Source organism: Dromiciops gliroides, chromosome 4 (assembly GCF_019393635.1).
Source record: "Dromiciops gliroides isolate mDroGli1 chromosome 4, mDroGli1.pri, whole genome shotgun sequence".
NCBI lineage: Eukaryota > Metazoa > Chordata > Mammalia > Microbiotheria > Microbiotheriidae > Dromiciops > Dromiciops gliroides.
In genome coordinates, this window is record NC_057864.1 from 200086637 (window position 1) to 200104775 (window position 18139).

At 43.7% G+C, this 18139-nt stretch overlaps 1 protein-coding gene across 1 annotated transcript in view; it reads right to left on the reverse strand.

Moving 5' to 3' along the window:
* TTYH2 (tweety family member 2) overlaps positions 1–18139 on the reverse strand; it is a 94133-nt gene that overhangs the window by 70118 nt on the left and 5876 nt on the right. The window contains exons 2-3 of the mRNA XM_044005469.1: positions 5982–6154; positions 2491–2602 (exon numbers count right to left, since the gene is read on the reverse strand). Coding sequence (XP_043861404.1) covers positions 2491–2602; positions 5982–6154 — 285 coding nt within the window. The remainder of the gene's footprint in view (positions 1–2490; positions 2603–5981; positions 6155–18139) is intronic.

Sequence of the window (18139 nt, forward strand, 5' to 3'; positions counted from 1 at the left end):
CCAGATGTCAGATCTGTTCTTTACCCTCTCATTTTTCTTTTAGTTTAACATCTATCCCTCTGTCTCAGGGAAACAAATTTCTCTAGAGGGGGTCCCCTGGTCTTGGTCCTCTGGTATGGTCATGAATCTAGAGCTGAGCTTAGAGTCAGGAAGACTTGAGTTCAAATCCCACTCAGACTCTAGCTGTATGATCCTGGGCAAATCACTTCACCTCTCAAAACCTCCAGTTTGAAATCTGTAAAATGAGGTGGTTTGACTCCATGACCTCCAAGGTCCCCTCTAGAGTTTCTACATCTATGATACTATGAATTTGGAAAAAAGAACAGCTGCCTCTTTAAGATGAGCCCTTTCTGAGAGACCAAGGGATTATATCCTATGAGCAGCTTATAGGAGGAGGGGTAGGAGAACATGCAAATAAATATAGGTCAAACACTGTTACACTGAGCTCAAGGGCACAGTCTCCATTCTCTGATCACAACAGAGTCCTCTTGGTAGGGAACAGATTTGAATAAGGAGTCCATTAACCATTAGCCAGAGCTTCTGGATCTTTAGGGGCTCAGCACTGGCCACTGCAGCAGTATCTGTCAGAATGGGATCAAGCCCACAGGAGTCTTATGGAAGGTAGATGTCCAATAGTCCCATTTCCCCTTAGGTCAAATCACTTCCCTTTCTTTCTCTATCTTTCTCCCTTCAGTCCCATAACACAGAACACCAATTTGCTACATTTGGGAGAGCAGAAACCTCAGAGCCATTTGGAGACACCAGCTGAATCCTGAAACCTCCAGGTGAAGCGTTATCTCTATGCTAGCGATCAGTATTTAACAAAATCTGGCCTCTTCGCTATTTCCTAAGTCTGGCAGAAATTAGGGTTAGACAAATTTCTTATTACACAATAAATATGAACAAACTTCAAAATAATTATAACCCATTAACAACCATAAGAAAGAATGCTCTCAATCACAAATAAGAGATATACAACAACAAAAACCCAGAATTTTAACTCCATACCTAGAAAACAAGCAAAGATAACAAAAGATGGGAATAATCAATGGAAGGTTGTGTAAAGGCAAGCACATTAGTACATTGTGGGTTGAGTCATGAACTGGGACAAACATTCTGGAACACTATTTGGTATTATGCAAATAAAGTGACTAAATGTCCATTTTTTTCCCCAGAGGTTCCTCTGTTAGGCATATATCCCCCAAGGAAGAATTGGCTGGGGTAACCTAAACAAACTTTAGTTCATGAACTGTCTTGTAAAAAATATGATGAATGTTGACAACTTGGAAAAGACTTACATGAATTAATAAGAGTAAAGAAAACAACATACAAAAAATGTAAGTAGAAAGAATCACCATCACAAAACAAATGAAATTGAATGTTGCAAAATTATAAAGAACAAACTTAACCCCAAAGAACAAATATGAAAAGACATCTCCCTCCCCTCCTTTGGAAAAACTGGGGTCCACACACATAGAACATAGAACATGGCACATTTTATTTTCCTATGTTGATTGGATTTGCTGAATTTTCCCTGCTCTTTTTCCTCTTAAAAAAATAAAATCTTTGTTATGAGAGTTTGTTCTCTGGGAGAGAGAGAGGAGAGATATACAGAGCAAAGTAGGCAATGTAAAAACAAAAGATAACAGTCAAATCTATTTAAAAAAAAAAAAAGCCTACTGTTCAATTCAGTCACCCTGAGGCCACTGACCTAAGAATACTTAACAGAAAACCCCAAATGAAGGGTTCTTAATCATTTTTTGTCATGGACCCCTTTAGCAGTCTAATGAAGTCTATGGACCCCTTCTTGGAATCATGTTTTTAAAAGAATAAAACAAAAAACACAGGATTGTAAAGGATACTGCTTATATTGAAATAGTTCTATATATCCATTTATGTATATATGTGTACACACACACACACACACACACACACAACCCCTGGTTAAAAACCCCTGACATAAATGCTAGATAAACATCCTATTCACATGTGTGTTCTTTAAAGACCCTACTAGCATATTAAACTGAGTAAGACAATACTTTTTTTGGGGTGAGAGAACCAGAATTTCTTGCCTCTCATCATAATTTCAAGGTCAAATGCTTGATGGAGAAGAAAAAAGGAAAAAAAGTGTTGTGAGTTGCCCACAAAGTTCCCCTTTAAGAGAGTCATAAAGGGATGGCTTCAGGCACTTCTGAAAATAAATGCAATTAGATCCTTCTTTAGGCACTGTCTGGGGCCTTTTCTTCCCCATAGATTCTATCCAACTATATAGTTCTCTTGTCATTCCTGTTCCCGACTTCTTTGTTGGACTTGAGGATAGGCATTCACTCCATGTTCACAGAAGGGGAAACTCAAACAAAAATTCAAAGGGGTACACAGTACACACCTCTATGTTGGGAACCCAAAGCAAACTGTGGCAAACTAACCCTGGGATGTATTTGACCTTCGTTGTCATCACAACAGTGGTGGTGCCCATCCCAATATCCTTACCAGTTCATCAATCCCTGAGAAGGTGTGGTTGGCATTATCCAAGGAATAGATCAATTGGTATACCCCATCATTGGTCTCGCTGTTTCCATAGAAACCAACTCCCACTGCAGCGCTATGGATGAGAGCCAAAACAAAAGTTAGAGGTAAGGGGAAGAAGGGTAGAAAGAAGAGGACTTGATAACTAGACAGCCTATCCCCTCTATTCTGTCCCCATAATGGTGAAGGTTTTGACCAGGTCTGAATGGATAGCCAGGAGAAGGGAAACCCAAACTTATGAGCCACCAACTATTTCTCACCCCAGTAAACTTTCTACATTAGACATTTTCATTTCTTTCTTTTGCCTAAGTCCTTTAAAATAAATAAGGGTTCATCAGGGAGTTCCCTAAGCAGCAACATTGATTTCTTTTCATGCCTCCCTCACTGGCATTATCTTCAATTATAATGTCTCTGCTTTACCTTTTGAGATCCCCATACCTCCCATCCCATATTCCCCACTGATCAAAATTTTGATGCATTTCAGTAAATATTAGAGTTGAAAAGGTTGATTCCCAATGCAGTAACCCTCTCTACAACATCCCTGGAAAGAAACCCAGTTTTTGCCTGAATATTGTGAGTGATGAAGAATTTGCCACTTCACAAGCTGGCACCATTGCTGGACAGTTTCTGTTAGAATGGTCTTCTTTGTACTGAGCTGAAACACACCTCACCGCTCCCACCCACTGTTTCTAGTTCTGCCTTCTTGGGGCCAAGTAGAATTAAGTCTAATCTCTCTTTTGCATGGCAGTTGAAGACAGATTCCACATCTCCCTAAATCTTATGTAACTGTGGGACAAATCACTTTCCCTTTCTGGCTCTATTTCCTCATATGTAAAATGCTGAGATTGGACTAGAATTATCTCAAAGGTCCCTTCAAGCTATGGAGTTGGGATTGAAGTCTGGGTCACTTGATCCAACATTCTTTTCGCTGTACCAGGTCACTTTCTTGATTCTTATCACTGAAGGGCAACTAGATGGCTCACTTAATAGAGTGTTGAACTTGGAATCAGAAAGACTCAAGTTCAAATTTCACCTCAGACAACAACTATGTGGCCCTGATCAAGGCATTTAACTTTTCTTTTGCCGAAGTTTCTTTATGTGTAAAATGGGGATAATAACAGCATCTACCTCCTAGGGGTGTTCTGAGGATCAAATGACACATTTGTAAAGCATTTTGGGAAAATGATGCAGGGCAGCTAAGTGGTGCTGTGGACAGAGCACCAACCCTGGAGTCAGGAGGACCTGAGTTTAAATCTGGCCTCAAACACTTATTAGCTGTGTGGCCTTGGGCATGTCTCCCCGCCTCACTCCCCCAAGACACCTTAATGCATTATATCAGTGCTGATTATTATTCTTGTTATCGAGGATATTTCCTGCTATGAATGTTTAAGGTCAGGGGATATTCTTAAAAGGAATTAAAAATTATAAATGGTGACCTCACTCCCTATGATTAGTAAATGTGAGGTACTTTTTGGAAAAGACTCCATAGATGCTAACTGACCCAGAAACAAAGGAAAACTCATAGAAAGCACAGATGCAGAGGGGCTTCCTACTATACAATAGTGAAAGGGATAGAGGGGCAGGGTATTCAGCATTAAAATCTCAAATTTCTACCCTTTGATCCAAAGCATCTGGAAAGAACTTACTAATGCATTAAAAGGTATTGATCCACTCTGAAGATGGAATTGATTTTGGGCTAGAATCTGGCTTTGTCCTGATCCCACTGTCCAAGAACAGCATTCAGAAAGAAGAAAAGGGAACAGAGGTCAGAAAAACACCTAACTCTGGGCTAGTTGCCCAGTGAATAATATGTTCCGAGTAGTGCCAGACTGATGAATTAGGGAGCCTTTGCTGGTGGTTTCTGCTTAGGGTCGACAAAAACCTTGCCAGTTGTGGAAGGACCCATCCTTTCTGATTAATGAAAGCCAGTCTTCAGTCTACTCCTGGTTGACTTTCTGGACTTTGTCATTTATTGAATTTCTCAATTTTAACACTCTACTCTTCAACTGCAGTTTCACCCTGAAACTTTCCTCCCCACTCTAGAACATTCACCTTGTGGCCCTCTCAACCTGAAACATTCCTCTGCTATGTCAGCCCCATTCTTCCTTCTCCCATTGGTGAGGTCCAACTTGGGTCTCCACTTTTGGAAGGGGGCCAGGATGGCCAACCTTCATTCCCCTCCCCACTGTTTCTGGACTTCAACACCAATCCTGGGGCTTCCTTCCCTTCTCACCACCCCCTTTCCAGCTCCCTTTTGTGTGTCACCTACCTCCATTATAACGTAAGCTCCTCGTATGCAGGGACTGGCTTTCTTTTTTGCTCACATTTGTGCCTGGCACAAGGCACATTTAATAAATGGTTGTTGCCTGATCACTAAAGAAACCTTGCTGGTTTTGTCATTCTTGTCATTTAGTCATGTCCTGTTCTTTTTTTCTTTTCTTTCTTTCTTTCTTTTTGTGGAGCAATGGGGGTTAAGTGACTTGCCCAGGGTCACACAGCTAGTAAGTGTCAAGTGTCTGAGGCTGGATTTGAACTCAGGTCCTCCTGAATCCAGGGCTGATGCTTTATTCACTGCGCCACCTAGCTGCCCCAGTCATGTCCTATTCTTTGTGACCCCATTTGGGGTTTTCTAGGCAGAAGATACTGGAGTGACTTGCTAGTTCCTTCTCTACCTCATTTTACAGATGAGGAAACTGAGGCAAATGGGATGAAGTGACTTGTCCAGGGTCACCCAGCTATTAAGTGTCTGAGGTCAGATTTGAACTCAGGAAAATGATTCTGGCACTCTATCCACTGTGCCGCCAATGGCACAAGGTAAGCAGTTGATAAATGTTTATTGCCTGATTACTAAAGTCACCTAATCAATTCTATGTAATCTGTCTGCCCAGGATTTCAATCATTTGATAGTAAAGAAGTTATGGTTTTGTTACTTTTTTGAGAAAAAGTGTTTCTGTGTTCAGATTAGAGTAGACCAGCCATAAAACAACTAGGTGGCGCCTAATCTTGGACTCAGGAAGTCTCATGCTCCTGAGTTCAAATCTGGCTTCAGATACTTATTAACAATGTGACCCTGGACAAGTCACTTAAGCCTGTTTGCCTCAGTTTCCTCATCTGTAAAATGAGCTGGAGAAGGAAATGGCAAACCTCTCCAGTATCTTTGCCAAGAAAACCCCACATGGGGTCACAAAGAGTCAGACACAAACTGAAAAACAGCTAAAGAACAACAAGCCCAATCATAAGAGGGGACCCTGGCAGTAGGACTGGGTCAGGGAGGTCATCTAATATAGCATCAGACTCTTCCTGGTCATAACTGCATGCCTCAGGTGGCTCCAAACCCAAAACAAAATTTAACACAAGAGCACTGTCCAAGCGCATGCCACCACTGCCCCACAAGGCAACCTGCTGGCTCTCAGGGGTCTTTCCCCAACCCTACCCTCCTAGGCCAGGAAACTCACCAGCAGATGAGTCCGGCTACCACAGAGGTCCAGGTGATGCAGGAAGATCTGGGCTGCTTGGTCTGTAGCTCCTCATCTTGGTTGCAGCAGCATAAGCAAATCAGGTAGGCTGTGATGAAGATCAAATTCAGGCCCAAGCAGATGCCGGCCACAAGCCCCAGTAGCTGCAGGGACTGAAAAACAACAATAACTCATGTTTTAGGGGCATCAAGGCTTGTAAAGTGGTTGTCCCTCAGGTAGGGAGGTAATGTGGGTACTAAGAAAACAAGGCTCAGAGAAGATATGTTGGGAGTCCATGAGTTTACTGATAACTACTTCAATGTAACTGATTTCTTTTGTAATCCTACATATTTTGTCTTATGCATTGATGATTTCCAATTTATCCTGAATGTAGCTTGTTTGTACATGGCTGTTTGCATGTTGTCTGCCCCATTAGACTGTGAGCTCCTTGAGAGCACAGCCTATCTTGTGTCTTGTGCTTTCTTTCTAGCCCCAGCTGCCTAGCACAGGAACTAGCACATAGTAGGCACTTCATAAATGTTTCATGATTGACTGAGAAGGGGTCCATAGGCTTTGCCAAACTGTCAGAGGGATTCCTAACAAAAAATCTAAGAGAACCTGGGGTATGTGACAGAAAGTCAGTCAACAAGCATTTATTAAGCACCTACTATGTGCCAATTACTGTGCTAGGTGCTAAGGTTACAAAGAGAAGCAAAGATGGTGCTCACATTCTAATGGGGGAAACAATATGCAAACAACCAGGCACTTAATGAAAGCCAGTCTACATAAGTAGCTGATGTTAAAGCCAGAACTCAAACTCAAGTCTTCTGACTTCCCAAACTAGAGCTCTTTCCTCCAGGGCTGGAGTTAAGTTGCTACAACCCTGGGGAGGGGTGGGGCATGTCATGACACACCCACACCCACACACAAAGAAGTATTTATTCAGCACCTACTATGTGCGAGGCACTACAAATATTAACTCATTTGATGCAGGAAACACTTGGGAGAGGTGGAGGGGGGAAGGGAACCAAACTGTCAATATGTATTCAACAAGCACTTATTGTGTACAAAGCATTGTGCTAGGCACGAGGTTGATATCAAAACTTAAAAAACAAAAACCCAAACCCAAAATAGATATGATGATCTCTGTCCCTTAGGAATTTATGGTATATAGTTGAGGAAGGCATATGCAGATAGGAAACACTGAAGGCAGTATACTTAGTCACTGTACGTGTGATACAGACAGTAAGTGACAAGGGTGTTCAGAGAATGGGAAAATCGATGTGAACTGGAACAGTCAAAGAAGGTCTCCCGGAGGGGGTAGGAGATGAGCTGGCCCTTGAGTGAGTGACCATTGCCCAAGAAGAGGGCCAGGTTATCTCTTCTCTCTCACAGGACCCAGTCTTTTTTTTGGGGGGGGGGTATGTGAGGCAATTGGGGTTAAGTGACTTGCCCAGGGTCACACAGTTAGTAAGTGTCAAGGGTCTGAGGCTGGATTTGAACTTAGGTTCTCCTGAATCCAGGGTCAGTGCTCTATCCACTGCACCACCTAGCTGCCCATCCAGTCATTTTTTTAAAGCACATACTCCATCAAAGGTCCCATCACCTACAACTCTTATGTTGTGGGCTAACACGAAAAGAGCAGAATGCAGTCCTTGATGTCATGGGGCTCTTGGTTCAGCATCATAGCATGCTGGAGCTGTAACTCGATAAGTATTTACTGAGTGACTGCTACATACCTGACACTCTGCTAGGCATGGGAGATGCAGGAACCATCTAGTCTAACTCTATTTTACAGAGGAGGGAGGTGAGGACCAGGGAAAGGAACTGACATGCTTTTAAAAAAAAAATGATTTCTTAAGCAAATCTAATATTTAATTTTTCCCCAATTACATGTAAAAACAATTTTACATTCATTTAAAAACAATTTTAAGTCCAAATTCTCTCCGTCCCTTCCCAAATGCCTCATTGAGAAGGCAAGCAATTTAATATAGGTTATATATGTGTACTCATGCAAAATATATTTCCATGTTAGTGATGTTGTGGAAAAAACTACATAGACAAAAAAAAAAACTACACAGAAAAATAAAGAAAAAAATTTTAAAGTATATATGCTTCAATCTGCATTCATACTCCATCCATTCTTTCTCTGGGGATGGATAGCATTTTTCTTCATGAGTCCTTTGGAATTATCTTGGATAGTAATGTACTATTGAAAACAGCAAAGTCATTCAAAGTTGATCATTGTACAATATTGTTATTACTATGTACATCATTCTCCTGGTTCTGCTCACTTCACTTTGTATCAGTTCATTGAGTCATTAGCTTCCACTTGCCCAATTCTAATTTTTAAGGAATTATTTTCTTCAATGAGCTTTTGTGCCTCTTTTACCATTTGGCCCATTCTGTTTTTTAAAGGTGTTATTTTCTTCAGTATTTTTGTGTGTCTATCTCCTTTACCAAGCTGTTGACTCTTTTTTCCCATGATTTTCTTGCATCACTCTCATTTCTTTCCCCAATTTTTCCTCTACCTCTCTTATTTGTTTTTTTAAATGTCTTTTGAGATCTTATGGACATTCTTTTGGGGCCTCAGACTAATTCATATTTTTCTTTGAGGCTTTGCATATAGCTATTTTGATATTGTTGTTTTCTTCTGAGTTTGGGTTTTAATCTTTCCTGTTACCACAGCAATTTTATACGGGCAGGTTCTTTTTCTTCTTGTTTGCTCATCTTCCCAGCTTATTTCTTCACTTTTAGCTTTATGTTAAAATTAGGCTCTGCTCCTGGAGTAGGGGGCACTATTCTAAGTTTCAGGTTTTTCATGCGGCTCTTTTCAGAGTTAGTTCAGGGTGGGGTGAGGTAGGGGGAATCCATAAGTTTTCAGTTCTTCCAGAGTGGTATGATCTAAGAAGAGGTATGGTCATTGCTCTTCTGGCCTGTGCTCTGGTCTGTGAGTGACCACAAGCACTCTTTCCCCCAGACCTATGACCAGGGTCCCTGCTCCTGCTAGCGCTCTTCCTCACCCTGGGACTGCAATTCAGAACCACATGTAAGTAATGCAAATAGAGTCCATCTTCCAGTTTCAGCAAGGAGTCCCCTATAATTTCCTTCTGACCAGTTGTCTGACCCCCTTACTGTCTGTGAGCTGAGAGCTCCAGAAGCCAATTCAGTCATCCTCAAAGCCTACTGCTGGCTTGCTGGGGGTTGGCCTGTGCTCCATTCAAACCCAATGAAACAGACCTTTCCTGCTGACCTTCTAAGTTGTCTTGGGTTGGAAAACTGGTCACCCCTGTCCTTTCATTGGTTCTGCCACTTCAGAATTCATTTTGAGGAATCATTTTAAAGTTGTTTGGAGGGGAATTTGGGAGAGCTCAGGTGAGTTCCGCCATCTTGGCTCTACCTCCCTAGGTTCTGACATACAGCTCATAAGTGGCAGAGTAAGAACTAGGATGTAAGCGATCTGATTTCTATTATCATGCTTTTAATTTACTGGTGTTCTTTCAAAGGCAGCTGTAACATGGTGGATAGAAAACTGGCCTTTAAGTTAAGAAGACTTGGGGTTAAGACCTTCCTCTGACACATACTGGGCTGTCTAACTTCTGGGTAAGTCAGTTTACCTTTCAGCACTCTAGGCAAGTCTCTGAGACTATAAGTTGCAATGCAGGTGCCAACTGTTATTAGCAGAAGGGTTTCATTATCTGAGAGTTCCCTTTAATCAATGAAATTGAGGGTCCAGTCCCTATCTCATACAGCACAAGAAACCCTGATATAGTAACCTATAGGCCAATGAAGCACCAAGGAGGAACAGCAGAATAGATCAGCAGTTAAATGACTTCTTGCCCTTCTGGGCTGGATGCATGACCTGGTTATCTCAGCAACAGGTCACTTCTTCGGATCTACTCCATACTTAAATACTCTGTGGTGTGTTACTATGATGAGGACCCTAGAAGAAATCCACCTCCTCACTACTGCCCCCAGCCACCTCCAATCCATAACACTACCAGATGGATACCATCTGGCATCAGGTTTAAGTACCTGCCAGCCAGAATTAGGCAAGTCTCCAATTGGCCACTTGGACCTGGGATCTCACCATATGCCTAGCAACACTCTTTGGTCCAATAACACCTGCAGCCTTCCATTCTGTGGCCTATGCTAGTCCAGCTTCAGAAAAGACTGTACATGGGGGAAAGGCAGAACAGATGCTACTCAATAAGCCAACAGTATATACTGAATTTTTATCATGGGCGTATCCTTCTATTGGGCATTGTTACTGACAGATAAAAAGGGACAGCAGTGACTCTCCTTATTCTCAGTGACCTCCCAGTTTAATAGGGGAAGGATGATGGGCACGTTTATGGAAAAACAACAACAGGGAAATACAAATAACAAGTATCGATCAGCCTCTCTCCACTCCAAATGACAACTTCTCTGAAAAGCTCAAAAGGTCAGTAGGATCCCATCAGAAACTCCTCCTCCTCCTCCTCCCCCACACAAGGCATCCTCAATAACAAAAGGAAACCACTGGAATGTCTCAACCACAATCCTTTCTTCTAAATGAGGGAGTTCATGAATTTGGATGAGGAAGAAAAAAATTACATCTTCATTTTTCACTAAACTTGATAAAATTTATAATTTCTTCCAATTTTGAATGGGAGCAACAAAATTATCTGAGAAGGGGTCCATAGCCTTCCTCAGATGACATCCACGACACAAAAAAAAGGTTAAAAACCTCTCTCCTAGACAGTTTTGCCTCCTCATTCCCAGCTTGGAGGTTGCTGTAACTCTTAGGCAATACTCTAGCAGAAGAGCTGGAGGACAATTCTCTGGATCTGTCCTCACGCACACTAGTCACTCCTTTCTTTTTTTCTTTTTTCTTTTTTTTTTTCAGTGAGGCAATTGGGGTTAAGTGACTTGCCCAGGGTCACACAGCTAGTAAGTGTTAAGTGTCTGAGGCCGGATTTGAACTCAGGTACTCCTGACTCCAGGGCTAGTGCTCTATCCACTGTGCCATCTAGCTTCCCCTAGTCATTCCTGACTAAGGGGTAATGTGAGGACTTCTCTGCTAGGATGAATGAGAGAGAATCCTGGGATATCCCTTTGGAATCTCTTGGAAGAAAAGTACTAGAGAAACAAGGAAAGGACCAGAGGGAATAGGAAAATGGTACTGGGGAGAAGGGCAGGTTGAGGTGCCCTTAATAGTGTCCAGGAGCCAAAAGTGATATGTGACCAGTACATATAGGAGGTCGTCCCCCACCTTTAACTGCAACATGGATATTATATTCCCCAAAGTAGAAAATTAGGAATTGGAGAGAGGAGAAGGACAAGCACATTCAAAAGACTCATATCTCTGCTGCTATCCCCCATGTGTAGGTGAGATGAGCCCAATATATTATATAAGACTAAACTTCCAGTGATTGAAAAGTCCTTGGCCTTAGAGATGGTCAGTCAGTCAGTCAACAAACATTTATTAGATGTTATGTGGCAGGAACTCTACTAAGTGCAAGTGATTTTTTTTAAAAGGCAAAAAGCACAGTACCTGCCATTCTAATGTAAAAGACTTGTTCAGCCGCCTCTGTGACCTGGCAGAGACCCTGGAGGGCTTTGCTATTTCCTTCTCCGGCTCATTTTACAGATGAGGAAACTGAGGCCAACAGGTTAAGTGACTTGTCCAGGGTCACCTGGCTAGTGAATGAGGTCACATTTGAACTCAGGAAAAGGAGTCTTCCTGACTCCAAGGCCAATGCTCTATTCACTGCTCTACCTAACTGCCCCATAAATCAGGGCTTCTTAAACTTTTCCACTTGTGATCCCTTTTTGCCAGAGAAATTTTTATGCGACCCTGGGTATATAGCTTTATAAAATAGGTAGACATAACCTTTCACTCTTGCCAAATTTTTCTTGACCCCCACATTCAGTTACACAACCTCATATGGGGTCACATCCCACAGTTTAAGAAGCATGGCTAGGAGTGGCTAGGTGGCACAGTGGACAGAGCATCGGCCCTGAAGTCAGGAGGACCTGAGTTCAAATCTGGCCTCAGATACTTGAGACTTACTAGCTGTGTGACCCTGGGCAAGTCACTTAGCCCCAATTGCCTCACTCCCCAAAAAGAAGCTAGGCTATAAATGACTAGGTGCATATAAGATAAAGCTATAGATATATCTATATACTCTCCCTCTCCCTCCCCCCGCCTCCTGCCTCTGCTGGAAAGGAATCCGTGAGGGGAAGACCTGACATTGCTAGCTAGGGAGGCTGGGATAAGTAAGGCCTCCTGTTGAAGGAGGGATATGAGCTAAGTCTTAGAGGAGGCTGAGGAAGCTAAAAGCAGGAGCTGAGGGGGTAGAGTATTCCAGGCTCAGGGGGCCAGTCAGCTGGCCTGTCAGAGCTATAACTGTCAGTCAGTAGATCTCTCCTAGCTTGAGGTCAGACATGAGAGAACACAACTGGCCACGTTCCACGTCCAACCCGGCTCCATTTGCTTCAGAGAAGGAAAAAAAAAAAGGTCAAACCCAGCCTACAAATTTACTGCTCCCTCTCTCAGGAACTCGGGTACTATAATGTGACTCTTCTGCATCTATGCTAGCACGTATCTCTCCTTTGAGGCAAAGGAGTACCAAAGCCTTCCCTCCCAGAGACCTCCCTTTGGAATGGAGTCAGGGGCAGCCCTTCTGCCCCTCTCCCCCAATTCCTCACAGAGAGGCAGCCTGATCTGGATGACTCTCCACTCCCAGGGCTCAAGAATCAGATTTTTCAGAGCTGGGAGATACTTTAGCCTTTTGGTCCCAACCCCCTAGCACACAGATGGTAAAATCAGTCCAGGAAGGGGAAATGATCTGGCCAGGCTGGCTAGAGGAGAAAGTGGGCCGGGAACACCAGACTTTGGAAAACCACAGGCCTCCCGGGGTCCCCAGTAGAGCCGATGGGGGCAGGTAGGGGAAGAAAAGGGACACTTTTAAAGTGGGAAAACGAATCTGCCACCTTGGCATTGGGAAGACAAGTCAGGGAGGCAGACGACTGACTTCTACTTTGTGGAGATGGTAGGGATGTCAGGGCTATCCCGATTTCTCCTGTATTGTTCCTCTCACGAAAACACAGTCCCAAATCTGTCAGTCTGACATGGCAGCTGGCTACAGACAGGTTACTGAAATACCATTTATTCTCAGCAAGCACGCCCTCGGAAGCCCTTCCTTAGGATTTTTTCACCTCAAAATCCCTCCTCCTTGAAAGAACGTGTATAGCAGCATGGGAAGAGGAAAGGGACTGGCATGGGCGGGGAGAACTCTGGATGGGAAAGGAACATTTAACTCCAGAAACCATCTTTTCATAGGTCCTGTAAAGTGTCACCCGCCTCTCAGGAAAAGTCATTTATTTTTGTGTGTGCAATTAACACAGCAGGTCGTGTGTGTGTGTGTGTGTGTGTGTGTGTGTGTGTGTGTGTGTGTGTGTGTATTCTGAGGAGTGCTGAAGGGGACCGCACACTCTTAAGTGTCCTGGCTGGCAGAGAGCTAAGAAGCCATTTAACCACCTGCCCTCCAGCAGTCCAGAAAGGATGACTTACTGACAGCACCCTAGAAGCAGAGAATCACAGAACCACAGAATGTCAGCTAGACAGCTAACACAGACGGTTCATTTTATTAATGAAAAAATGTGACACTCAAAGACATAGCGACTGGCTCAAGATCACACAACTCGTTATTAAATAAAGGGCAGCGGTGGATTAAGAATCCAAGTCTTCTGACTCCGAACATCATCTATTAAGGCTTCCTACATTTTCCTGCTATACACCCACCCCCAAAGGACAGATCTGCAATACTTGTATCCTCCCAAGGAGTCTCGCTAATAATAATCAGTATCAATAGAGCTTTTTGAAATTTGCAAAGCACTTTATATATTTTATCTCACTTGATTCCCAAAACAACCCTAGGAAGTAGGTGCTATTATCATTTCTGTTGTTGTTTTGGTTTTTTGGAGGCAATGAGGGTTAAGTGATTTGCCCAGGGTCACACAGCTAGTAAATGTCTGAGGCTGGATTTGAACTCTGGACTCCTGGGCCAGTGCTCTATTCACTGTGTCCCATTATTGTTATTAACTCCCTTTTACAGATGAGGAAACTGAGGGTAAGAGCACTCAAGTAGCTTTCCAAATAGCTAGTATGTGTGGCAGGATTTGAACTCTGGGCTTCTGGGCTCCAAGTCCAACATTCTATCTACTATACCAACTATTGCCTTAGTCCCAAATCCAGTGTTCTATCCACTGTAACGATTGGAATGATGCCACCTGCTGGAGACTTACTGTAGAAGAGTTCTGCCCATGAAGCGAAGGTCTTTGAGGGCAAGACCAGGAGTCTTTTCTTTGGCGTCACTTCCTGACACGGGCTAGTGGGAGGAGGAAGGAAGAGACTGGCGCTCGCTCTCACTCTCTTTCCTTTGGACTCTGGTGGAGAGTGGAGCTAGAAATGCGCTCTCCCTTTAATAGATAGAAATCTAGGCCTTTCTCTCTCTCTTTATCAAATTCTTATTCTCCTTAATAAATGCTTAAAAGTCTAACTCTTGCTAAAGCTTATAATTTATTGGCGACCACTCATTAGATATTTTAGACAGTTTAGCTGGAATTTTAGCCCTTAACACCACTAAAACCATACTGCCTTAATACACATATCTAACACCATGTACCAAATTCCCCAAATCCACACCTCTACAAATATTGCCTTAGCTCCCTTCCCAAGTTTAAAAAGATTTTGGATTTTCTTTCTTTTTTTTTTAAACACAAAGAAACCCAGGTTTGGAAACATTACCATACAATGACATGCTTAAGAGCAGGTGAGCATCAGAGTAATATTGCTTGAGAACCCACTGTGACCAAGGCACTACTCTGAGGGCAGAACAAGATGGTGGCTCCTGTTCTTCATGGGGGACACGAGAGCCTGGGCCTAAGACATCTCAGTAACGGTCCCTCCTCTGGGAGCTTAGCCTGGAGGCTGGGGGGAGAGGCGATCACTCAAAGTTCTTCTTGGGAGGGACTGCAGAAGGAGAGATGCCCAATACTGGAATGACCCTGTTGGGCAGAGATGGGGCTATAAGAAGGGAAGGGATCCTGTAGGGGAAAGGCACTGTCCCCGCCCTTTGGTTCCTGGGCCAGAGAGAACTCAGTGTGACAGTCTAGTGACCCTGACTTCATGCTAGGGACGAATGCCATTTCCTTGTCATGACTCCGGGCTCTTTCTGATCTCAGCTGTGCTGGGCATGGGGCCCAAGGAAGATGCCTTCTCCCTCTAGCTAGTCAGGCAGCATGGTGCTGACCTGGAGTCACCAAGCCCGGCTTCAAATCCTGGCTCTCAGACACTTCTCAGATCACTTAACTTTTCTGGGCCTCATCTGTAGAACGAAAAGGTTCAACCACATGATCCTTCTAGGTCTAGACCTGGGGTCTAATGTCCCAAGCTAGATTGTCAGCAAGTGGGTCTCAATCTTGGCTTCCTCTTGGATCTTGGCACGGGGACAGAAGGTGGTGGTAATTATAAACTTGGTTCAGGTTTCTGCCTCTGAATTATAATGCCAACCAGTAAACATGGGAGATAAAGCTTTCTCTGCCATGTCCTAAAGAGGCAGCAGGTCTGTGATATAAGAGTGAGTCAGGAGGCTGACCTTGGGGTTCTGAAGGAAGATGCTCTGTTTCTAGAACTTTCACCCTCCTTCCTTTGAAGCCCTCTCATGTATATCCATACTCTACCTTGGGCAGCTAGGTGGCTTCAAATATGGTGGGTCTTCAATAAATGAAAAGTAGGGCACTGGATATGGAATCAGGAATACCCGAGTTCAGATCCTGCCTTAGACACTTACCATGTGACCCTGGGCAAGTCACTTAAAATTGCTCCATGCCGGGCAGCTAGGTGGCGCAGTGGATAGAGCACTGGCCCTGGAATCAGGAGTACCTGAGTTCAAATCTGGCCTTAAACACTTAACACTTACTAGCTGTGTGACCCTGGGCAAGTCACTTAACCCCAATTGCCTCACTAAAAAAAAAAAAAAAGAAAAAAAAGAAAATTGCTCCATGCCTCAGTTTCCTCATCTGTACAATTAGGAAGAGGGTTGGATTTAATGACCCCCTAATGTTCCTTCCAGTTCTAAAATCTACGATCCTAAGAAGTGAGAGTGTGGTACAGTGGATAGAGGGCTAGGGAGCCAGGAAGACCTTGGCTCCACCTCTGCCCCATGCTGGCTCTGTGATTCTGTGCTCTAGCAATTCTCTAGGATAAGAGATCTTAACCATTCTGTGTGTCTTGGATGCCTCTGGCACTCTGAGGAAGTCAAGGAACACCTTTTCTGACTAATGTTTTTAAATGTATATAATACTGAGGATTACAAAGGAAACCAATTATTAATAAATTCTCAAAATATATTTTCTTCCTTCTGCAATCAGGATTAAGTGATTTGTCCAGGTTCACATAGTTAGTACGTATCTGAAGCCAAATTTGAACTCTGATCCTGCTGACTCCAGGGCTGGTGCTCTATGCACTGTGCCACCAAGCTGTCCCTAACACCCACCCAACCACCCACCCACACATACCCCCCCATACCATTAAGACCATTGCTCTAAGGCTATATCCTCTGCCTCAGTTTCTTCATCTGTAAGATGGGGATGATTATAACACCTACTTCCCAGGGTTGGTGTGAGGATAAAAAGAGATAATATATGTAAAGTACTTTGCAAACTTTAAAAGATTATAAAACTGTTCACTGGTCATACAAAAGGAAATTCCTCTTTAGGAGCCCCTTATGTCAGTGAAAACACAAGTCCTGTCCCTATATGTATTCCCATCACCTTAAAAACTCTAGAGTCTATAACAAGTGACTGCCAGTTTCCAAGCCAGGATCCATGCATTCCCATGTGGCTCCCATGCCTGTGCCTGCTGTCCCATGGAAACTGCCAAAGCCAGGTCAGCTAGCTAGATTCCAGCTTCTTCTCCCTGGCTGAATGCTGGCATGAAGCCCTACAATTAATTGTCCAGGTCTTAGCCGGGCACCAGCTCTAGCAGCCATGGAACCATCGGGACCTGGATTCTCTATCATGCTATCAAGAAGTAATGGGGGCGGCTAGGTGGCGTGGGGCAGCTAGGTGGCGCAGTGGATAGAGCACCGGCCCTGGAGTCAGGAGTACCTGAGTTCAAATCCGGCCTCAGACACTTAACACTTACTAGCTGTGTGACCCTAGGCAAGTCACTTAACCCCAACTGTCTCACTTAAAAAAAAAAAAAGAAGAAGTAATGGCCCAGGGGCAGCTAGGTGGTGCAGTGGATAAAGCACTAGCCCTGGATTCAGGAGGACCTGAATTCAAATTCAGTCTCAGACACTTGACACTTACTAGCTGTGTGACCCTGGGCAAGTCACTTGACCCGCATGCCACTGCCCTGCCCCCCTCCCTGGAAAAAAATATATAAAAAAATGGCTGCTTAGTGACAATAATAACAATTGGTTATTTTATTGTTCAGTTGTTTCAGTCATGTCTGACTCTTCATGACCCTATTTGGGCTTTTCTTGGTAGAGATAGTGGAGTGGTTTTTCATTTCCTTCTCCGTCTCATTTTACAAATGAGGAAACTGAGGCAAACAGGGTTGCCCAAGATCACACAGCTAGAAAGTGTCTGAGCCTGGATTTGAACTCAGGTCTTTCCTGACTCCAGGTCAGGCACTTTATTGGGTTTTTTTGTTTTGTTTTTGGTGGGGCAATGAGGGTTAAGTGACTTGCCCAGAGTCACACAGCTAGTAAGTGTCAAGTGTCTGAGGCTGGATTTGAACTCAGGTCCTCCTGAATCCAGGGCTGGTGCTTTATCCACCAAGCCACCTAGCTGCCCCAGGCCAGGCACTTTAACCACTGTACCATCTTGCTGCCTTTTCTCCTAATTTACTGCTACTGAGACTCAGGATCCTCAGGAAGCTCTGGGCTAGAAGGGAGAGTCTATACCAATCTTCACATTGGTACTGGTAGCCAGCGAATGCGTTCCAGGTATGATCAAGACTTTTACAGCCTCTGTGTATGTCTGTGCTTCAAAGGGCAAGAGGAAGACCAGGAAAGTGGGGGAGGGGAGGGCTGGAGAGTGATGCACTAAGTAATCCAGTAGAGGATTCATACTAGAATTGTACAGTCATCCCGCACAAAGGT